The sequence below is a fragment of the Tauraco erythrolophus genome, chromosome 2, assembly GCF_009769465.1.
Source record: "Tauraco erythrolophus isolate bTauEry1 chromosome 2, bTauEry1.pri, whole genome shotgun sequence".
Taxonomy (NCBI): domain Eukaryota; kingdom Metazoa; phylum Chordata; class Aves; order Musophagiformes; family Musophagidae; genus Tauraco; species Tauraco erythrolophus.
Window position 1 is genome coordinate 1393973 of NC_141466.1, and position 15947 is coordinate 1409919.

Consider the following 15947-nt stretch of genomic DNA (forward strand, 5'->3'; position numbering starts at 1 on the left):
AATAGATGAAAGAATTCTTATTGCAACAAAAAAGGTACTGTCGTTTGCTTTTAGATCTTAAAAAGACTTTTTTCCTGAGAATACCTTTTTCTGCTCTCATTTGGGGATTTGGGATCTATTCAGAGCACCAAGGAGCTAGAGAATAAAATGATTCTTGTCATTAAAATTCTCCTGCTTGCCATGTTAACGACGACACCACTTAAGGTTAAATCAGACTTGGTAATAAGTTTACTTGATGTAGACTGAAGTGTTTCAGGCTCTCAAAGAAAGATGCTTGAGACATGCCCTGAGTGCAAAGCCACAGGTAGGGTTGAGTGGCTGTTCTTCACAGACCGTTCTCCAGGTGGGTCGGTGCGGAGGAGCTGAGCTCCAGCTGGTGCATGGGAACACCGTGCCAGGCTGGAAGGTTTCTTCATGCCTGGAAAACTGGGGTTAGAGGAGTTGTGCCCTCAACAGCCAGAAGAGTGTGTCATGGAAGGAGGAAAAGCAGGTTTTAGTCGAAATGGTCAAATAACTTTACAAGGGGTCATTTCGTTGCAAGGCTGACTCTGTAAAACCTCTTTTTTTCATTGCATGTCGCGCGATGAAATAGGAACATGATGCTCAGGAGCAGACAGAGCTGATCTGTATGTGAAGCCAGAGCCGTGCGCTCAAAAGTTACTTTAGTTTCCCAATTTAGTGAGGGCTAAATTTATCAGCAGCCTTTAAAAAGGATCAGGCCATCATTGGTTGTGACCTCGGTATTTTTAATTTGATTGTAAAAGTGGAAGTGTAGTGCATCGAAACGCACTGTGGGTCTGATGAGCAGCTTTTTTAAATGTATACAGGCTGGTTTTCTTTGAGATTTTAGTTGCAGTCGCACCCAAGACCCCCAGTTTTTTACCTGTTCGTATTGTACTACGTTAGGTGGCGATGCACGACAAAAAAGCTTACAGGATGTCTGCTTCAATTAGTAATCCAGATCTGTGGGATGAAAGGTCACTTGTTTTCACTCTGAGCTGTGGAAGTGAATAGTTTTGTGTCTGTCTCTCCAGCATTGCAGGAGGACCTGCTTTTCTTGCCCAGAAGTATTGGAAATTATTTTACTCTGTCAAACCAGGGTGATTCTTAAAGAAATCAGTTGCCATTTCAGGATGCTGGTTTCAGACTGTGTTGGAATTTCAGGCGTACACCAGCCAGTCTCACCTTTACATTGATCTCCTTAGTTGTGTCCTGTGCTAAATCATAGAATGGTTGGGTTGGAAGGGACCTCAAAGATCATCCAGTTCCAGCCCCCCTGCCATGGGCAGGGACACCCTCCACTACACCAGGTTGCCCAAAGCCTCATCCAACCTGGCCTTGAACACTGCCAGGGATGGGGCATCTACAACTTCTCTGGGCAACCTGTGCCAGTGCCTCACCACCCTCAATGTAAAAAATTTCTTCCTTATATCTAACCTAAATCTCCCCTCTTTCAGTTTAAAGCCATTGCCCCTTGTCCTGTCACTACACACCCTTGGAAAAAGCCCCTCTCCAGCTTTCCTGTAGCCCCTTTAGGTACGGCAGTATGTGCTATCTGCAAGAAGAACCGAAGGAGGAAAGGGTGTGATTTCCATGTGATCAGCCATGCTGGGAGAGAGTAAAACTGCAGAAGTAGGATTTAAAGTAGATAATAATATCTGTACAATCAAAACTCCGAGTCAGGTCCCCCAAGTAAATTTTGTATGCTAGCAGCTGGTCATTGCTTTCTTCTTGCCGATGTTAAATCTTGTTACTCTTGGGGATGAATCTTTATTTCATTTTTTAAACTAAATTGGGGATTCTCTTTTTGAGATTAGGGAGCAGAATTGAATTATTCTGAGAGAGTTTATATAGTTGCCAGCAGAGAGACTTCTCAATAGAAAAGTTTCCACTGACTTCATTAGGCAGCCATCACATTCCCTGCCTCTGGGCTCAGGGAGCGAGATAAGCCACAAGCAGTCACTGATGAAGAACTTGACAAAGTGACAGTCGATGTTCCTGTCACCAGGCTCGATGTAAAGTTACTGGGTGCCATCCCTGTCCCTGGTACAGCTTCCCATCGTGGCCTGTAAACTGGGAACCGCCTGTGATCTGCAGGTTCAACAGGCACACTCTGTGTCCAGGACACTCTGCTCCCTCAGTACCTGAGTTACTCTTTTTGGGAAGCATCTCTAGAAATAAAGAACTTCTGGTCTAAGACCCTTTATATCTTTTTAAGTTAATATATAGGTCGGTAAGCTTAAATCTCTGTAATGTGCATATTAATAACTAACACTGGGTAGTTCTTCCCATCCCAAAAGACCCCAAAAGGCTGCAGAATAAACACTTGTCAAAGAACAGCTGCAAATCAGGGAAGGGAATTATCAGTCAAATCGTAACTCATGGTAAAATAAGACCGAGACGAAGGCATTTTGGGACTGGGGACAACATGCTGCTTTTGTATTTTTGAAAAAATATGATGATTTGTTTTACGTGCGTGCCAGACAGAAAAGAGGCATCTTGTGTATTTTAGTCTTGTCCACAAAATCCATGTGCATCTCGTGGCATTCGATGTATTTACTTCGTGAAAAGGGAGATCTGAGTTGATCCGTGGAAGCTTTGAACAGGAGTCTCCAGGGAGGGTAAATTTTTCAAACCTGAAATTTAGACCATTAAGCCTGCAGGCCTTGCACATTACACGTTGAAAAATGCCATTCCTTCTTTGCTCTCCTCCGTGATTTTCATAAGTATGCATGTGATTAGGGAAACTTAGACAAATGTGGATTGTCTAAAGCAGACAGACTCCTCGGGTTTTTCGTGTTGCTGCTCAGATTAATTCCAGCAGCCCGAGCTACCTCCTGAAATGGAGGATTCCCTTCGGGGGCAGTTGGGAGGGCAGGGTGGGGTGTTTTGTTCTGCACTTCACCCTCATAGTAAAAGCGTCCTGTGTAAGGCATGTTACAGTAAAATTCCATGTAAGATGGTGGATGAGCAATGTTTTTTTTGTTCTGCCTGTGCATCAACATCTCCACAAATGTCTTTCCTTCTCTGCCCTCAGTATAGCACTTAAAATTTGCATCAGAGACCGTTACGCAAGGTTTGCATTAGGAAAGGTTGGATATTTCTTCCCCAGCTACCATCTGGGTAATCTGTCTGATCCTTCCCTAGATTCTAATTTATCAATGATAGATTATATGAATTTCCAGGCTAGGCAGTAGCAGAGGGAGGTTTAGGGGTGGGAAAAATTGAAACGTTATTGCATGCTGTACATAGCCTGGGTTTTGTAATATCTGAGAGAGGAGCAGAGGAGATTCAGCCAGTTAACCTCACCGCACAGCTGGTGAAGCACTGGGGGGGCTGGGTTAAAACCTCCGCTAGGTCATTAGTTTCCATCTTCCCCAAAGCTATGCACATTGTGAAGAGAAGCAGTCAGACAAATAAACAGTGATGAGACTGGAAGACAGATATGAAAGCATAATAAGAAAATACTTTTTTTAAAAAAAAATAAAACCGATCCAGTGCTTTTTCTTAAACAGAACATCGATCCTTTTGTGAAAAGGAGAAATACCGCAGCGATCCTTGCAGGAAGCCCCAGTTTTTCTAAGGTGATGTTTTCCATAATTGCTGTTTCACACAAGCAGATAAACGTCCTTCGTTGATGGGTGTGAAGGGATGGGGTGGTTGTGCTGCAGGTATTAGCAGATGCCAGCGTGGAAATGGCCAGGTGCCAAAGGGAAACCATGTCAACCATGTCACTGGTACTCGGGCCTGGAGAACTTTGGATGTTTTTTGTGGCACCCTGATGGACTTGGAGAAGACAACATAGTTTCTTGTGGGCTGAAGAAAGAGCTCTATGTAGAAATTAGATTTTTTTTTTTTCCCCCCCACGGTTAATGGGAAAACAATAAAGAACTTTCTCCTAAAAACTCTTCGGGACTTTTCTAAAAAATAAGATCGTGATTGGAGAAAGAAATGAGGATTTTACAATCTTTTTTTTTTAGCTTTTATATGAGTAAAAACTTTTTAGCAAGAAGATTGTTAGCCTTCTTTTTAGAGGCTATGAAGCATAAGCCTCTTAATTTCTCCTGTGTCAATGGTCTCAGTACATTGTGTTTTTTTTATGCTGCTACCCTTCAGTTGTCCAAGTTGCTTGCCAGCAGAAGCGTTCTCTCAGTACCAGGGGTATTAGCAAAGATCTGGTGTATTCCATACCTAAGTATTACCCATGTCACTGCTGCTGCTTGGGACACATCTAACGGGTTCGTACCAGCGCCATCCAAAGATGCTGTACTGGTGCAGTGCTGTAACTTAGCTGTGCTAAATATGGATCAGAATCTTGTTTGCCATCTGTGAAAGTGTTTTAGTTATTTGATCGAGATGTTTTTTTGCCAGCCTATTAACCAGACAGCAGTATTGAGAATTAGTATTTGCATCGTTTGGGTGAGGTTTACACTCCAAGCCGATCTACTCACGCTTAGCAGCCCATCACCCTGTGGTGTGTGTTACTCGGGCGGATGTTCCGTGTGGAATCATAGAATGGTTAGGGCTGGAAGGGACCTTCAAAGGTCATCTAGTCCAACCCCCCTGCAAGGAACAGGGATATCTCCAACTAGATCAGGTTGCTCAGGGCCTTGTCCAACCTGGCCTTGAACATCTCCAGGGATGGAGCATCCACCACCTCTCTGGGCAACCTGTTCCAGTGTTCTACAACTCTCATGGTAAAAAATTTTTTCCTAATATCCAACCTGAATCTACCTCCCTCTATTTTAAAACCATTACCCCTTGTCCTATCACAACAGGCCCTCCTGAACAGCCTCTCTCCATCCTTCTTGTAGGCCCCCTTGAGGTACTGGAAGACCGCTATAAGGTCACCCCGGAGCCTCGTCTTCTCCAGGCTGAACAGCCCCAACTCTTTCAGCCTGTCCTCATAGGAAAGGTGCTCCAGCCCTCTTATCATCTTCGTGGCCCTCCTCTGGACCCTCTCCAACTGGTCCATGTCCTTATGTTGGGGGCTCCAGAACTGGACGTTGTTTGTGTGTGACAAACGCAGGTTTCGTGCGTGCTGTCACCAGTCCAACGGGTGTATTTTTGTAAGGCTGGCTTCTGGAAAGGGAGAATAAGAGCTGAGGAAAGTGCATGGTCTTGAACGTAAAGAAATCTTGTGCCTGCTGGCTCTAGAGGCCAGTTTTCTTAAGCCACCCGCATGATTTCACTTGATTTACATGGGTTGTCTCCTGATACAGGGGTCAAACCTTCCCCAACTTCTTTATTGCTGTTATTTTGTTAGACTCGTATAAAATTTTTGTCTGCTTAGACTTTTTCCAGTATCTAAATCTCTCTCATAGTATCCTTTCTAATGTATATTTAAGTAGCTCTTTAGAGAGATACTATGCCATTCTTTGCCAGTGAGACAAACACCATCACTCTAAACATCCTCCCCGCTTCCTCCTCCTTCTCCCAGCTTTATATGCTGTTCATGACGTCATATGGTACGGAATATCCGTTTGGTCAGTTGGTGCCAGCTGTCCCAGCTGTGTTCCCTCCTGGCTTGTTGTGGACCCCCAGCCTACTCTCTGGTGGGGTGGTGTGAGGAGCAGCAAAGGCTTTGGCTTTGTGTGAGCACTGCTCAGAAGTAACGGAGAAATCCCTGTAATACCAGCACTGTCTCCAGCACAAATCCAAACCATAGCCCCATGCTAGCTACTGTAACGAAAATTAACTCTACTCCAGCCAAAACCAGCACAGTTGCTAACATACCAAGTGTTGGAAATTTGTGTCATTCCCCACACATGCAAGTTTTTCCTTTATAGGTAGTGGAAAATAGCTCTTTTCACATATTTGTGTTTGGGTTTTGTTTACTGATTTGCAAGAAGATAATTTTGTGTTATTTTTCTCTAATTATTTGATAATTGGTGAATGCATCCAATCAATTTCTGCTTTTCTTATTCCATGATTTTCAGGGTGATAAGCCTGTCTCGCCCCTTCTTTAGCCTCTGCCCTTGAACAAGGGAAACTTCCATATTCCTCACGTGGAAGGATGCCTCAGTTGTTTTGGTCCCATGCTCTGTCACTAAGCGTGCCTCTCGAGAAGAAGCAATAGCTTGATGTATTTTTTTCTTACATACGTTCTTTTTTACAAAACACTGTTGCAAGTTGCATCTTTCCTCATTTTTTATTTATCAAATGTGTAACTTAATGATGATCTGCTACTGCTGTAAACTCCAAAGTTTTCCTGAGCTTAAAATGAGCAAGTGTTCCACGTGTTTTCAGGTCGAATTCATTCATGAAAAGCGATGTGCTGCTCGTGGCTGAATCAAAACTCCTCTCGTTGGCTGTGGGTTAAGCGTGTGCCAGCAGACAGTTGCTGCCCATCAGCAGATCCGCAGTAACTTGCCACTTTGCAGTCACTTCCTTTGCCTTTGAGCTCCTCCTTTGCTGGAAGGGATTTTCCATATTCAAGCCAAGACTTTAACCTATCAAAAGAATCCGTTTCATGCTTTACAGCAGCACCCAGCACATTCAGTGGGTGTTTTTCATGGTTAGTGCTGTGGAGATAGTACTCAACAAACAGGTGATTTCGCGTTGGTCAGGTACAAATGTCATTAAGACAACCGTAGTGCATAATTTCATGAAGCTTTAGTAATTTGCTGTTTATCTGGTTTGTGTGTACATATGCATAGGGGAAAAATAAGATTTTAAACGTTTTGACAAAGGCATCGTAAATGGTATTAGCTATATAAATATATGTTACCAGATGTTATGCTGTATAGAACAACAGAAGCTTCATTTTTGTCTTTTCCTTTATCAAAGGAGCAGAAACACTGCTATCGTAAGCATTACCTGGTTTATGTTTTTTTCTCTGTATTTTGCTGAAAAGTAAGAAGAAAAATACGCTGGTACCTGACCAATTTTAAACCTTGTATTATATTCTGTTTGAACACGCAGCATATTTTATTACATTATTTAAGAGGGCTGGAGCACCTTTCCTATGAGGACAGGCTGAAAGAGTTGGGGCTGTTCAGCCTGGAGAAGAGGAGGCTCCGGGGTGACCTTATAGCGGTCTTCCAGTACCTCAAGGGGGCCTACAGGAAAGATGGGGAGAGGCTGTTCAGGAGGGCCAGTTATGATAGGACAAGGGGTAATGGTTTTAAAATAGAGGGAGGTAGGTTCAGGTTGGATATTAGGAAAAAATTTTTTACTATGAGAGTGGTAGAACACTGGAACAGGTTGCCCAGAGAGGTGGTGGATGCTCCATCCCTGGAGACGTTCAAGGCCAGGTTGGACAAGGCCCTGAGCAACCTGATCTAGTTGGAGATATCCCTGTTCCTTGCAGGGGGGTTGGACTAGATGACCTTCGAAGGTCCCTTCCAGCCCTAACCATTCTATGATTCTATGATTACAGTTACGGTGTGCTGATTGTTAATAGTATGCTACTGTTTCATTTAGAACTGAAAAAGTGCAAAGATGACTCTACAACTTGAAATTGGGTTTTAATAAAGACAGCCATTCTTTAGGTACATAAACGTAGTATGAAAAATAACTAAAAAGGAAGGGAATGCTTCTGGCAGGTTCACTGTATTCAGCTGCTCCCGAAATTGCTTAGTTTGCCAAAATCCCCTCGAGTGTTTTTTTGGTAAATAATCTCGTTTCTGATGGCGAGTAAAGCATCATCCATACCTCTTTGGTCACTAATATTGAGGGAAGGCAGTGGAGTTGCTCACTGGTGAGTGCGTTGCCATTGCAATGTCTAAAGTCTGAACTCGTAGCTGTTTCCTAGCAGTTTATTTAAAAGACAAAAAAAACCCCTACCTTGTTGTCGCAGAGGTTGGCATGTCAGATGCAGTCTGGCTATTTAATCACTCCGCTGCCTTTGCTCCAGCACAGCTCTAATATAATCCTACTTCTCTTCTTTGCAAAAGCAAACTTTATCTTAGATCTAATTTTCTGGGAAGAAAATTTATTTCTTTTTGTATCGGTGATAAAATGAAGTTGAACACTAGGGAAAATGTGTGTAAATAAGGAAAAATGAATGTATGCCAGCTGCTCGCTTTCACTTCTGATAAGATTTCCAGAATTGATGTTGGTTTTATAATGCAAGAATGTTAACGTCTTGACCAGGAACTCCTTTTCTCCCTAAGACAACTGAGCTTTCTGCAAATATCTGAAACACTTCAAACTCATGCACTAATATCTGAACATTCACTGGGCTCTCGCAGAGGTGGATGAGGAGAGACTCCTCTTTCTTGTAAGGGAATCACAGTAAGGACCTGATGTTACCTTCTTCTCCACGTCACATCTATAGCTGAAATGGCTCCTCTGCTCTCTGGAAAGAAGTTGGGGCATGTCCTATTTTAAGGCCATGCTTCAGCGTACTGTACAGACAGTGATAGAAGATCTAGGGTGCAGATACTTGTCCTATATTTTAGGCTTCCTTTTCCTTAATTCTTTACCTGTCCACGCTCAAGCGAAGATGGCAACGCTGACCTCATCTGAGAGGGATCTCAGACCAGCTGGGATGATGAAACTCATGCCTCACATCAAAAGCTGTGTCTGTTCTGTTCTTCTGTTAATCACCATCTCCGTAAACTCAAGCCAAGGCATGAGTTTGAGCAGTATCACAGAGTTATGTCTGCTGTGGAATTACTGGCATGCCCCATGGTGTGGTTTTGGCCGATGCCTGTGAGCACTGCCTGAGCCAAAGCCCAGGGCATGGATGAAGTATTATTAAACAGCCTACAAATACTTGAGAAGGGATGGTGGGGAGGTGGGGGAAGGGCTCTTTACATTAGTGATGGGTGATAGAACAAGAGGAAATGGGTACAAGCTTAGTCAGGGGAGGTTCAGGTTGGATGTTAGGAAGTATTTCTTCTCTGAAAGGGTTGTCAGCCACTGGAATAGGCTGCCCAGGGAGGTGGTTGAGTCCCCATCCCTGGATGTGTTTAAGAATAGGGTGGATGATGTACTTAGGGATATGGTTTAATGGGGATTAGGGACGGTTGGACTGGATGATCTCTAAGGTCTTTTCCAACCTAGAAATCTATGAATCTTAGAAACAGCAGATGGGCCGACACATAGAAGTCAGACTGCCAGGACTGAGGGGGCAGGTTTAGCTGGATGGACCCGAGCATGCCACACCACACCACTTTCCAGGCCAGGAAAGGGTCCTGGTGAGTTTTATTTACAGCTGCACACATAGCTATGCAGTCCACACAACAGCATCAGAAATGGATTAGGAAAAGTTTTCTGAAGAAGAGGTCATTTGAGTGAAAACGTTTGTTTTACTTCTTACTCCAGTCCCTTCAGGAGCCCTTCTGAAAACAGCAGAGCTGGCTGAAACTGGTGTTCTCCTTGTTCTCCGTTAGACAGGAGTACGTGTTCTCCTTTAGGTTCAACAACCAGCAGTCCCTCTGCATCACTACTGGAACTCACTACAACCCATACAAACAATAGCTTTTCAATGTGTTATCCAGCTTTGTGGAGTTAAGAGAAGTGGGATCTGCAATAGTAACTGGACTGGAAAACTTTTATCACTGGCACGATGCTTGGAAAGTTATCTCATATAGATCAGAAGGCCCGCGGTGAACAGAAGACCCTTCGCAGAAGTACCAGGTTTTCCAAGCAGTACAGACCACTTGCCAAGCCGCCGTTTCGCCCATGTTGGTTGCCGTGCCGCATGCCAGCGCGTGCGGTCCAGCTTCCTCCGAACCAATTCAGGTGGGACCAAACGCTCTGCCTTGGGACTTGTACAAAAGTCAGGGAGAACCGTGCATGTGCTGCCAGACCTTGCAGTTGTTAAGAGTTGTAGCACGTTATGGGCTGAGCTGCTCATAGCACAAAAGAACTGACGACAAGCAGGTGCAAGATCATCTCAACTTGTTTTCCTCCTCACGACATGTGGCATCAAGCTTCTTGCCTCTGACAGGGTTTGAGTGGATGGATAAGTATGCTAGATAGCAAAGGGTTGTGAAGGGTTCAAAATCCGTTTGCATGTGTTTGGACTCAGAGCCTCATCTGCCAGTGACGAGTGGTGTTCTTCAGGGGTCGGTACTGGGACCAGTGCTATTTAACATCTTTGTTGGTGACGTGGACAGTGGGATCGAGTGCACCCTCGGCAAGTTTGCAGATGACACCAAGCTGTGTGGTGTTGTGGACACGCTGGAGGGGAAGGGATGTCATCCAGAGGGACCTTGACAGGCTGGAGAGGTGGGCCTGCGAGAACCTCATGAAGTTCAACAAGGCCAAGTGCAGGATCCTGCACGTGGGTCGGGGCAATCCCAAGCACAAGTACAGGCTGGGCAGAGAATGGATTGAGAGCAGCCCTGAGGAAAAGGACTTGGGAGTGCTGGTGGAGGAGAAGCTCAACATGAGCTGGCACCGTGCGCTGGCAGCCCAGAGAGCCATCCGTGTCCTGGGCTGCATCCAGAGCAGCGTGGGCAGCAGGGCGAGGGAGGGGATTCTGCCCCTCTGCTCTGCTCTCGTGAGACCCCACCTGGAATACTGTGTTCAGCTCTGGAGTCCCCAGCACAAGAAGGACATGGAGCTGCTGGAGCGGGTCCAGAGGAGGCTATGAAGATGATCCGAGGGCTGGAGCACCTCTGCTATGGAGCCAGGCTGAGAGAGTTGGGGCTGTTCAGCCTGGAGAAGAGAAGGCTCCGGGGGGATCTTATTGCAGCCTTCCAGTACCTAAAGGGGCTACAGGAAAGCTGGAGAGGGGCTTTTTACAAGGGCGTGTAGTGACAGGACAAGGGGCAATGGATTTAAACTGAAAGAGGGCAGATTTAGATTGGATATTAGGAAGAAATTTTTCACTCTGAGGGTGGTGAGGCACTGGAACAGGTTGCCCAGAGAAGTTGTAGATGCCCCATCCCTGGCAGTGTTCAAGGCCAGGTTGGATGAGGCTTTGGGCAACCTGGTGTAGTGGAGGGTGTCCCTGCCCATGGCAGGGGGGTTGGAACTGGATGATCTTTGAGGTCCCTTCCAACTCAAACCATTCTATGATTCTTCCACTCTCTCCCTGACGGTAGGAAAGCCATGGTTCGTGCTGCCAGGTGAGGTATGGTGCAGAATGGTGCCCTTTGGTGCGCTCACGTGGTGCTTTGCGGAGAGGATGCCGTTTAATACGCAAGCAGAACAGAAAAGAAAGCAGATTTCCTGCAGATAGAAGGAAGAAACCTTGCCATCTCCTCAGCACATCCTCTTCAACATCACAAGCGGCACTGAAACCTTTCAGGGCAAAAAGTTAGAAAACCAGCGTTCCTGTATAGACACGTCATGGGCAGGTTTGCAGGATTTCTCCCAGTTCATGGAAACTTAAAACACCCTGCCACAAAGCTCTCCTCTTCCCCCACTTCGTATGAAGCCTCTAGATGTTATAGTGTTTCACCAAGTCTCTTGCTGCAGCTTTTGAACCTTAAATTAAACCGGGATTCATTAATGCATTTACAAAGGGGAAAAAAAGAGTGACTGCAATACTGGTGTACTGGGGACAGACCAGGAGAAGGGCGTAGAGCACAGATACACACCAAAACGACTTTTTTTATGGCTTGTATGACTGGTCTTCACGTAAAGGGAAATTTTATATCCTGAATGTTTTGGGCAATAGGAGTATTTACAGTGGATTTCCTTACACTGAAGTTACGCGTTTTGGTAACAACGTGTAATTTTGGAAGTTGCGATACTCCCACCGTAAGTCATCAGGTAAATTCCCTACTACTTATTAGGTAATGCAGACAGTTGCCTTTAATTTTTTTTCCTAAGGATTGTTTTAATTTTAAAATCAGCAGCCAACTGCTAAGCAGGACTGCCCTGTCTTACAAGTAAAAGTTTTTGAGCCTCGTATACAGGTTTTGGCTGTTGAGACAGCTTTGCTGACATGCATTTGTTTCTGTTCATATGAACAACAGAAGTTTTCTGGGTATCTTTAGTCTGGAAATAACTAGAGGGCTGTGTTTTTTTTCATGTCAAAGATTCCTTAAACAAAGAACAGTTACCTGAATATTAATTTTCGCTTTGATGCTTTTTTCCCTTTAGGTTTTATGGCAGGCATACAGAGGAATCCCCAAATGTCACAGTATGGACCTCAGCAAACTGGACCTTCCATGTCACCACACCCCTCACCTGGAGGCCAGGTGCATCCTGGAATCGGTAGCTTTCAGCAGAGTAATTCAAGTGGTACCTATGGGCCTCAGATGAGCCAGTATGGACCACAAGGTAAAACGCTTGCTGGTAGTACATATGATAATTTTTATATATATATTTGTAAAATATATTATCATGTACATAGGTAGGGATGTGATTTCTTAAAAAAAAAACCAACAAAAAGCCACAAACAAAAAAAAACCACAACGGAACAAAAAACAAACACACACACCACCCTCCCAAAAAAGCCCTGAACAAACAAAACTGTCACTCAGAGATGGAGCTGCACCTTGTGGAAGAAGCTGCTTCTGTTATAAGCGCCTTTCTCTGTATAAAAATAGTGACCTTAAATTGGGCAAGGAAATGATGAATCTGTTGCATTGCCAGGGCCATTGTTTAGGAGCCCAAGCATGTCGTCCCTGCGACAAGGCCACGTTTGACCAAGCATGGAATAAGGATCACAACACTGATCCCAAAATAGGACTTCTTTTCTTAGATGGAACCCCAAGGCCAATCTGAAATTCCATGGTGACTGTGAGGGTTAAAGTCCTCTAACGAGCATAATAATACAGTGGGAATACTGAGGGAATGTCATAGTGAGCTCCAGTGCACATGGTTTGTGAATCTTAACTAACCCTTCCGACTGCGAGACAGTTGCTTTTATTTTGCTTCTTTGACAGAATGGTTGGAGGACTGAACCAAAAATAGAATACACAGTTTCTGTCCCTGGACATTCCATGCTTGCAACCTTGAACTTGTCTATTGTTTTGCCTTTACTGGATAACCTTTATAAAGTATGCATCTGTTTAGGGGTTTAATGAACTTGAAGTCAAGCCACAGCATATATAAGGGGCAGTATTTTCTTTAGAGGTATATAAAGAAGCTTTTCTGTTCCAGCATTTCCTACTATTGCTTGCTTTCTTAAAATCCTCAAAAAGGACTGGAGCCAGTGATGGGAAATTCTGTACCGGCTCGGTGGTGGCTCGGCCGTGCTAGCAAGGATGGTTATTTTGGTCTCTGGAGTTTCTGAGAACTGGTTGTGATGTTTGTTTGCAGGGAGCTGTGCCACCCTGAGCAGTGTTTTTTTCTGTTTCATCTTTGGGTCACGTTTGTTGTAGTGTTGTGAGGACATGGCTACAAGCCAACATCTCCCAGTTTCTAATTTTGGCTCTGCCTTTTACACCATCTTTCAACTTAGGCAAGTAGATTCATTTCTCTGCTTCGCTTTCCTTAACCGTAAAATGGGGCTAGTAATGCCTCATAGCCATGTGTGAAGATTAATTACCTAACTCCAGTTGACTGGTGCTTTCCTTTTATTTGGAAAGCATTTTATGGCCATAAAATGCTGTCCAAGTGCTTATTTTTATCTGCACAGTGAGCAACTAGCTTAACTGGTAGAAATCCAGTGGATTTATGATGTGCTATCCTGACTTCCAGCTGTACTGCTGCTGCTGAGATTCCGAACCCTGGGAATAGTGGGTGTCAAGTGCAGTAAAACATTAGCCATCCACCCTGATTGAATGGAAAGGTTTTTGTACTAAATCAATGCATTTAAGTAACACGCCGAATACTACTTTCTTTTTTGCTTGAGTTCAGCAGTTCTTTTCCTCCCTCTGTAGATGAAAGTGCCTATGTAATGATTTTATGGGTCGTGGTCAGGAAGAAAAGGCTATTAAAAAGTGAACTTGAGGGGCAGGAAGAAAATGAGCATCATTGTCATTAACAGGCCGTTTCAGAAGGGTCTGGTGAATAGTGTGATGGATGAAAAGCGTGTTCTTCTGCCAGTTCTTGGAGAGTACCAGTGATCCCGTGCACTGGTCGTCGTAAAATTAGGGCCCTGCAGACTTTCAGCTCTACAGGTAACAAATAGAGCAGAAGAATGCTGCATTTTCACCAGGCTAATGTGACCATTAATAAAATCCTGGGATGAAGATGGTGATATTTCAAAGTCTTGTATTTACCAAGATTTAAGTTTTTAATAGCATTTTTCATTTTAAATGAAAGTAATCTGTAATTGCATCTCTTAATATACCCTCTTACAAAGCACAATTATATGCCAGCAATGATGAATATATAATAACATTACCCCATTTACCTTTTCTTGCCAGAATGACAAATATATTAAGAATTACCTGGGTTGCAACCAAGTTCTTAAATTATTAAGCTAAAATAATTCTCAAGGATTTTATTTGCTTTCCGTGTTTTGTTCACATAGGTCTTCCTCCAGAATGTTGTTAAACGTAGACTGAGTGCAACAGGAATATTTGTATTTTTATATGTGTGTCAATGCATTCTGTGGCATTAAGCTTTTAGTTTGAATGCTAGATTTCACTGCGTGCTGTCCTAAAAACCATTGCTCAAGGCTAGCATCCTTCCTCTGCAGTGGAATTGCTCACCGTAGTAAAGACTACCCCAGTAAGCTTAGGTTGGAGGTATTAGCCCCCAGTTCATGAGAGCAGAATGATCCATTTCAGTCTGGTTGATTTATTTGGTTTTCATGTGTTTACTCTGATCTATGATAAGAGCAGAATGTATTTTCCCAGGAAGCAGTTCTGTACTGGGGACCTAGTCCAATCCTGTGAAACCGTTTCCTACAAAAATAAAAAATGGCTTTGGCTCCACACTTCTTTGTGCCTGTGATACTACACAGAAACATGCAGTACAGAACATTAGTTTTAATTTTGTAATAAAAAAAAAAAAAAAAGGCAGAGCGAGAATGGAAGTTGTTACTGAAAGAAACAGTCTCTTTGGTTTGTATTTGGACAACATCTAGCTTGGGGGCTAATGAAGCTCTGGTCTGTGACCCGAGCATCAAACTGCTGCCACAGCAAAATGTCCCTTAAATGCCCTCTGGGGAGCGGTCAGATGCTGTAGTCAGTTGGGTCTTTTAAGACTGAGGCAGGGTAAAACTTCCTGCAGATCAGTAAAACATGTCAGAAATGCATCCCGCCTTCCTAACTTCTCCTGCTCAATTCAGCAGTAAAGCTGTTCTGTTTGGGTATAACAGAGAGAGAAACCACTGCTGAACGTGTTTGAACCACAACCCCAGAGCTTCACAGGAAGTTAAAACCTTTTTTGTTCATGGTAGAGTCGTATGAATTGAGTATTTGTGCTTTGTAACCTCTAATGTTGGACTCGTTTCATAAAAGCACTTTGCTATCTAGTTCCCACTGATTTTAATCCTAGATTTTAATTAAAGTGGTAGCATCTTAAGGGTGAGATGCCCTAAGTATCTCAAGAGTCTAGACCTCTGAATCCAGACCCACATACGCCAACAGCCCGTGGAGTTAAGACTTAAATATCAGCTGTATCTACTTTATCTAGGTAAAATAGTTTCAGAGGAATTCAGAACGATGTGTTTAAATCATCCGTGCGAGAAAAACTTAATGGTTAAGTGCACATGTAAACAATTCTGAAATTATTCTAAGATACTGTTGTGAATCTGACCTACGTCTCTAAAGCAGAGAGCAAAACTAACAGGTAGTTGTCGAATTTCCCTCTTCCCTGCTTGCCTAGAATGGCAAGCTATCAGGGCACTTTGTTCAGCAAACCTGGACAAAGTGGACCAGAGTTTCAGCAGGAAGTATGAACATCTGTCTTTGGCAGGTGGCTAGTGGGCTTTTTCGTATTTTATCTTCGTTACACTTCTTTTTTTTTCTTCCTGATTCCAGGTACTACTTTGGTTTTTCTCATGCATTTGAGATGTCATCTCTCTGGGTACAATTCTACTCTGCCGAGGGGGAGCTGGAATCAAAAATCCCTCAGATACGGAGGGGAGGAGTTGTTCAGTAGGATGGTACAGCTGCTGTTGCCAGCCTTGTACCCACTTG

General features: G+C 43.8%; 1 protein-coding gene across 9 annotated transcripts in view; it reads left to right on the top strand.

Moving 5' to 3' along the window:
• ARID1B (AT-rich interaction domain 1B) overlaps positions 1 to 15947 on the top strand; it is a 358666-nt gene that overhangs the window by 272012 nt on the left and 70707 nt on the right. For 8 of the 9 annotated variants that reach the window (XM_086631993.1, XM_086631997.1, XM_086632001.1 and 5 more), the window contains one exon: positions 12010 to 12189. The exons of the other annotated variant lie outside the window; for it this stretch is intronic. In XM_086631993.1, the coding sequence (XP_086488119.1) occupies positions 12010 to 12189 (180 nt within the window). The remainder of the gene's footprint in view (positions 1 to 12009; positions 12190 to 15947) is intronic. 9 annotated transcript variants of the gene reach the window in all.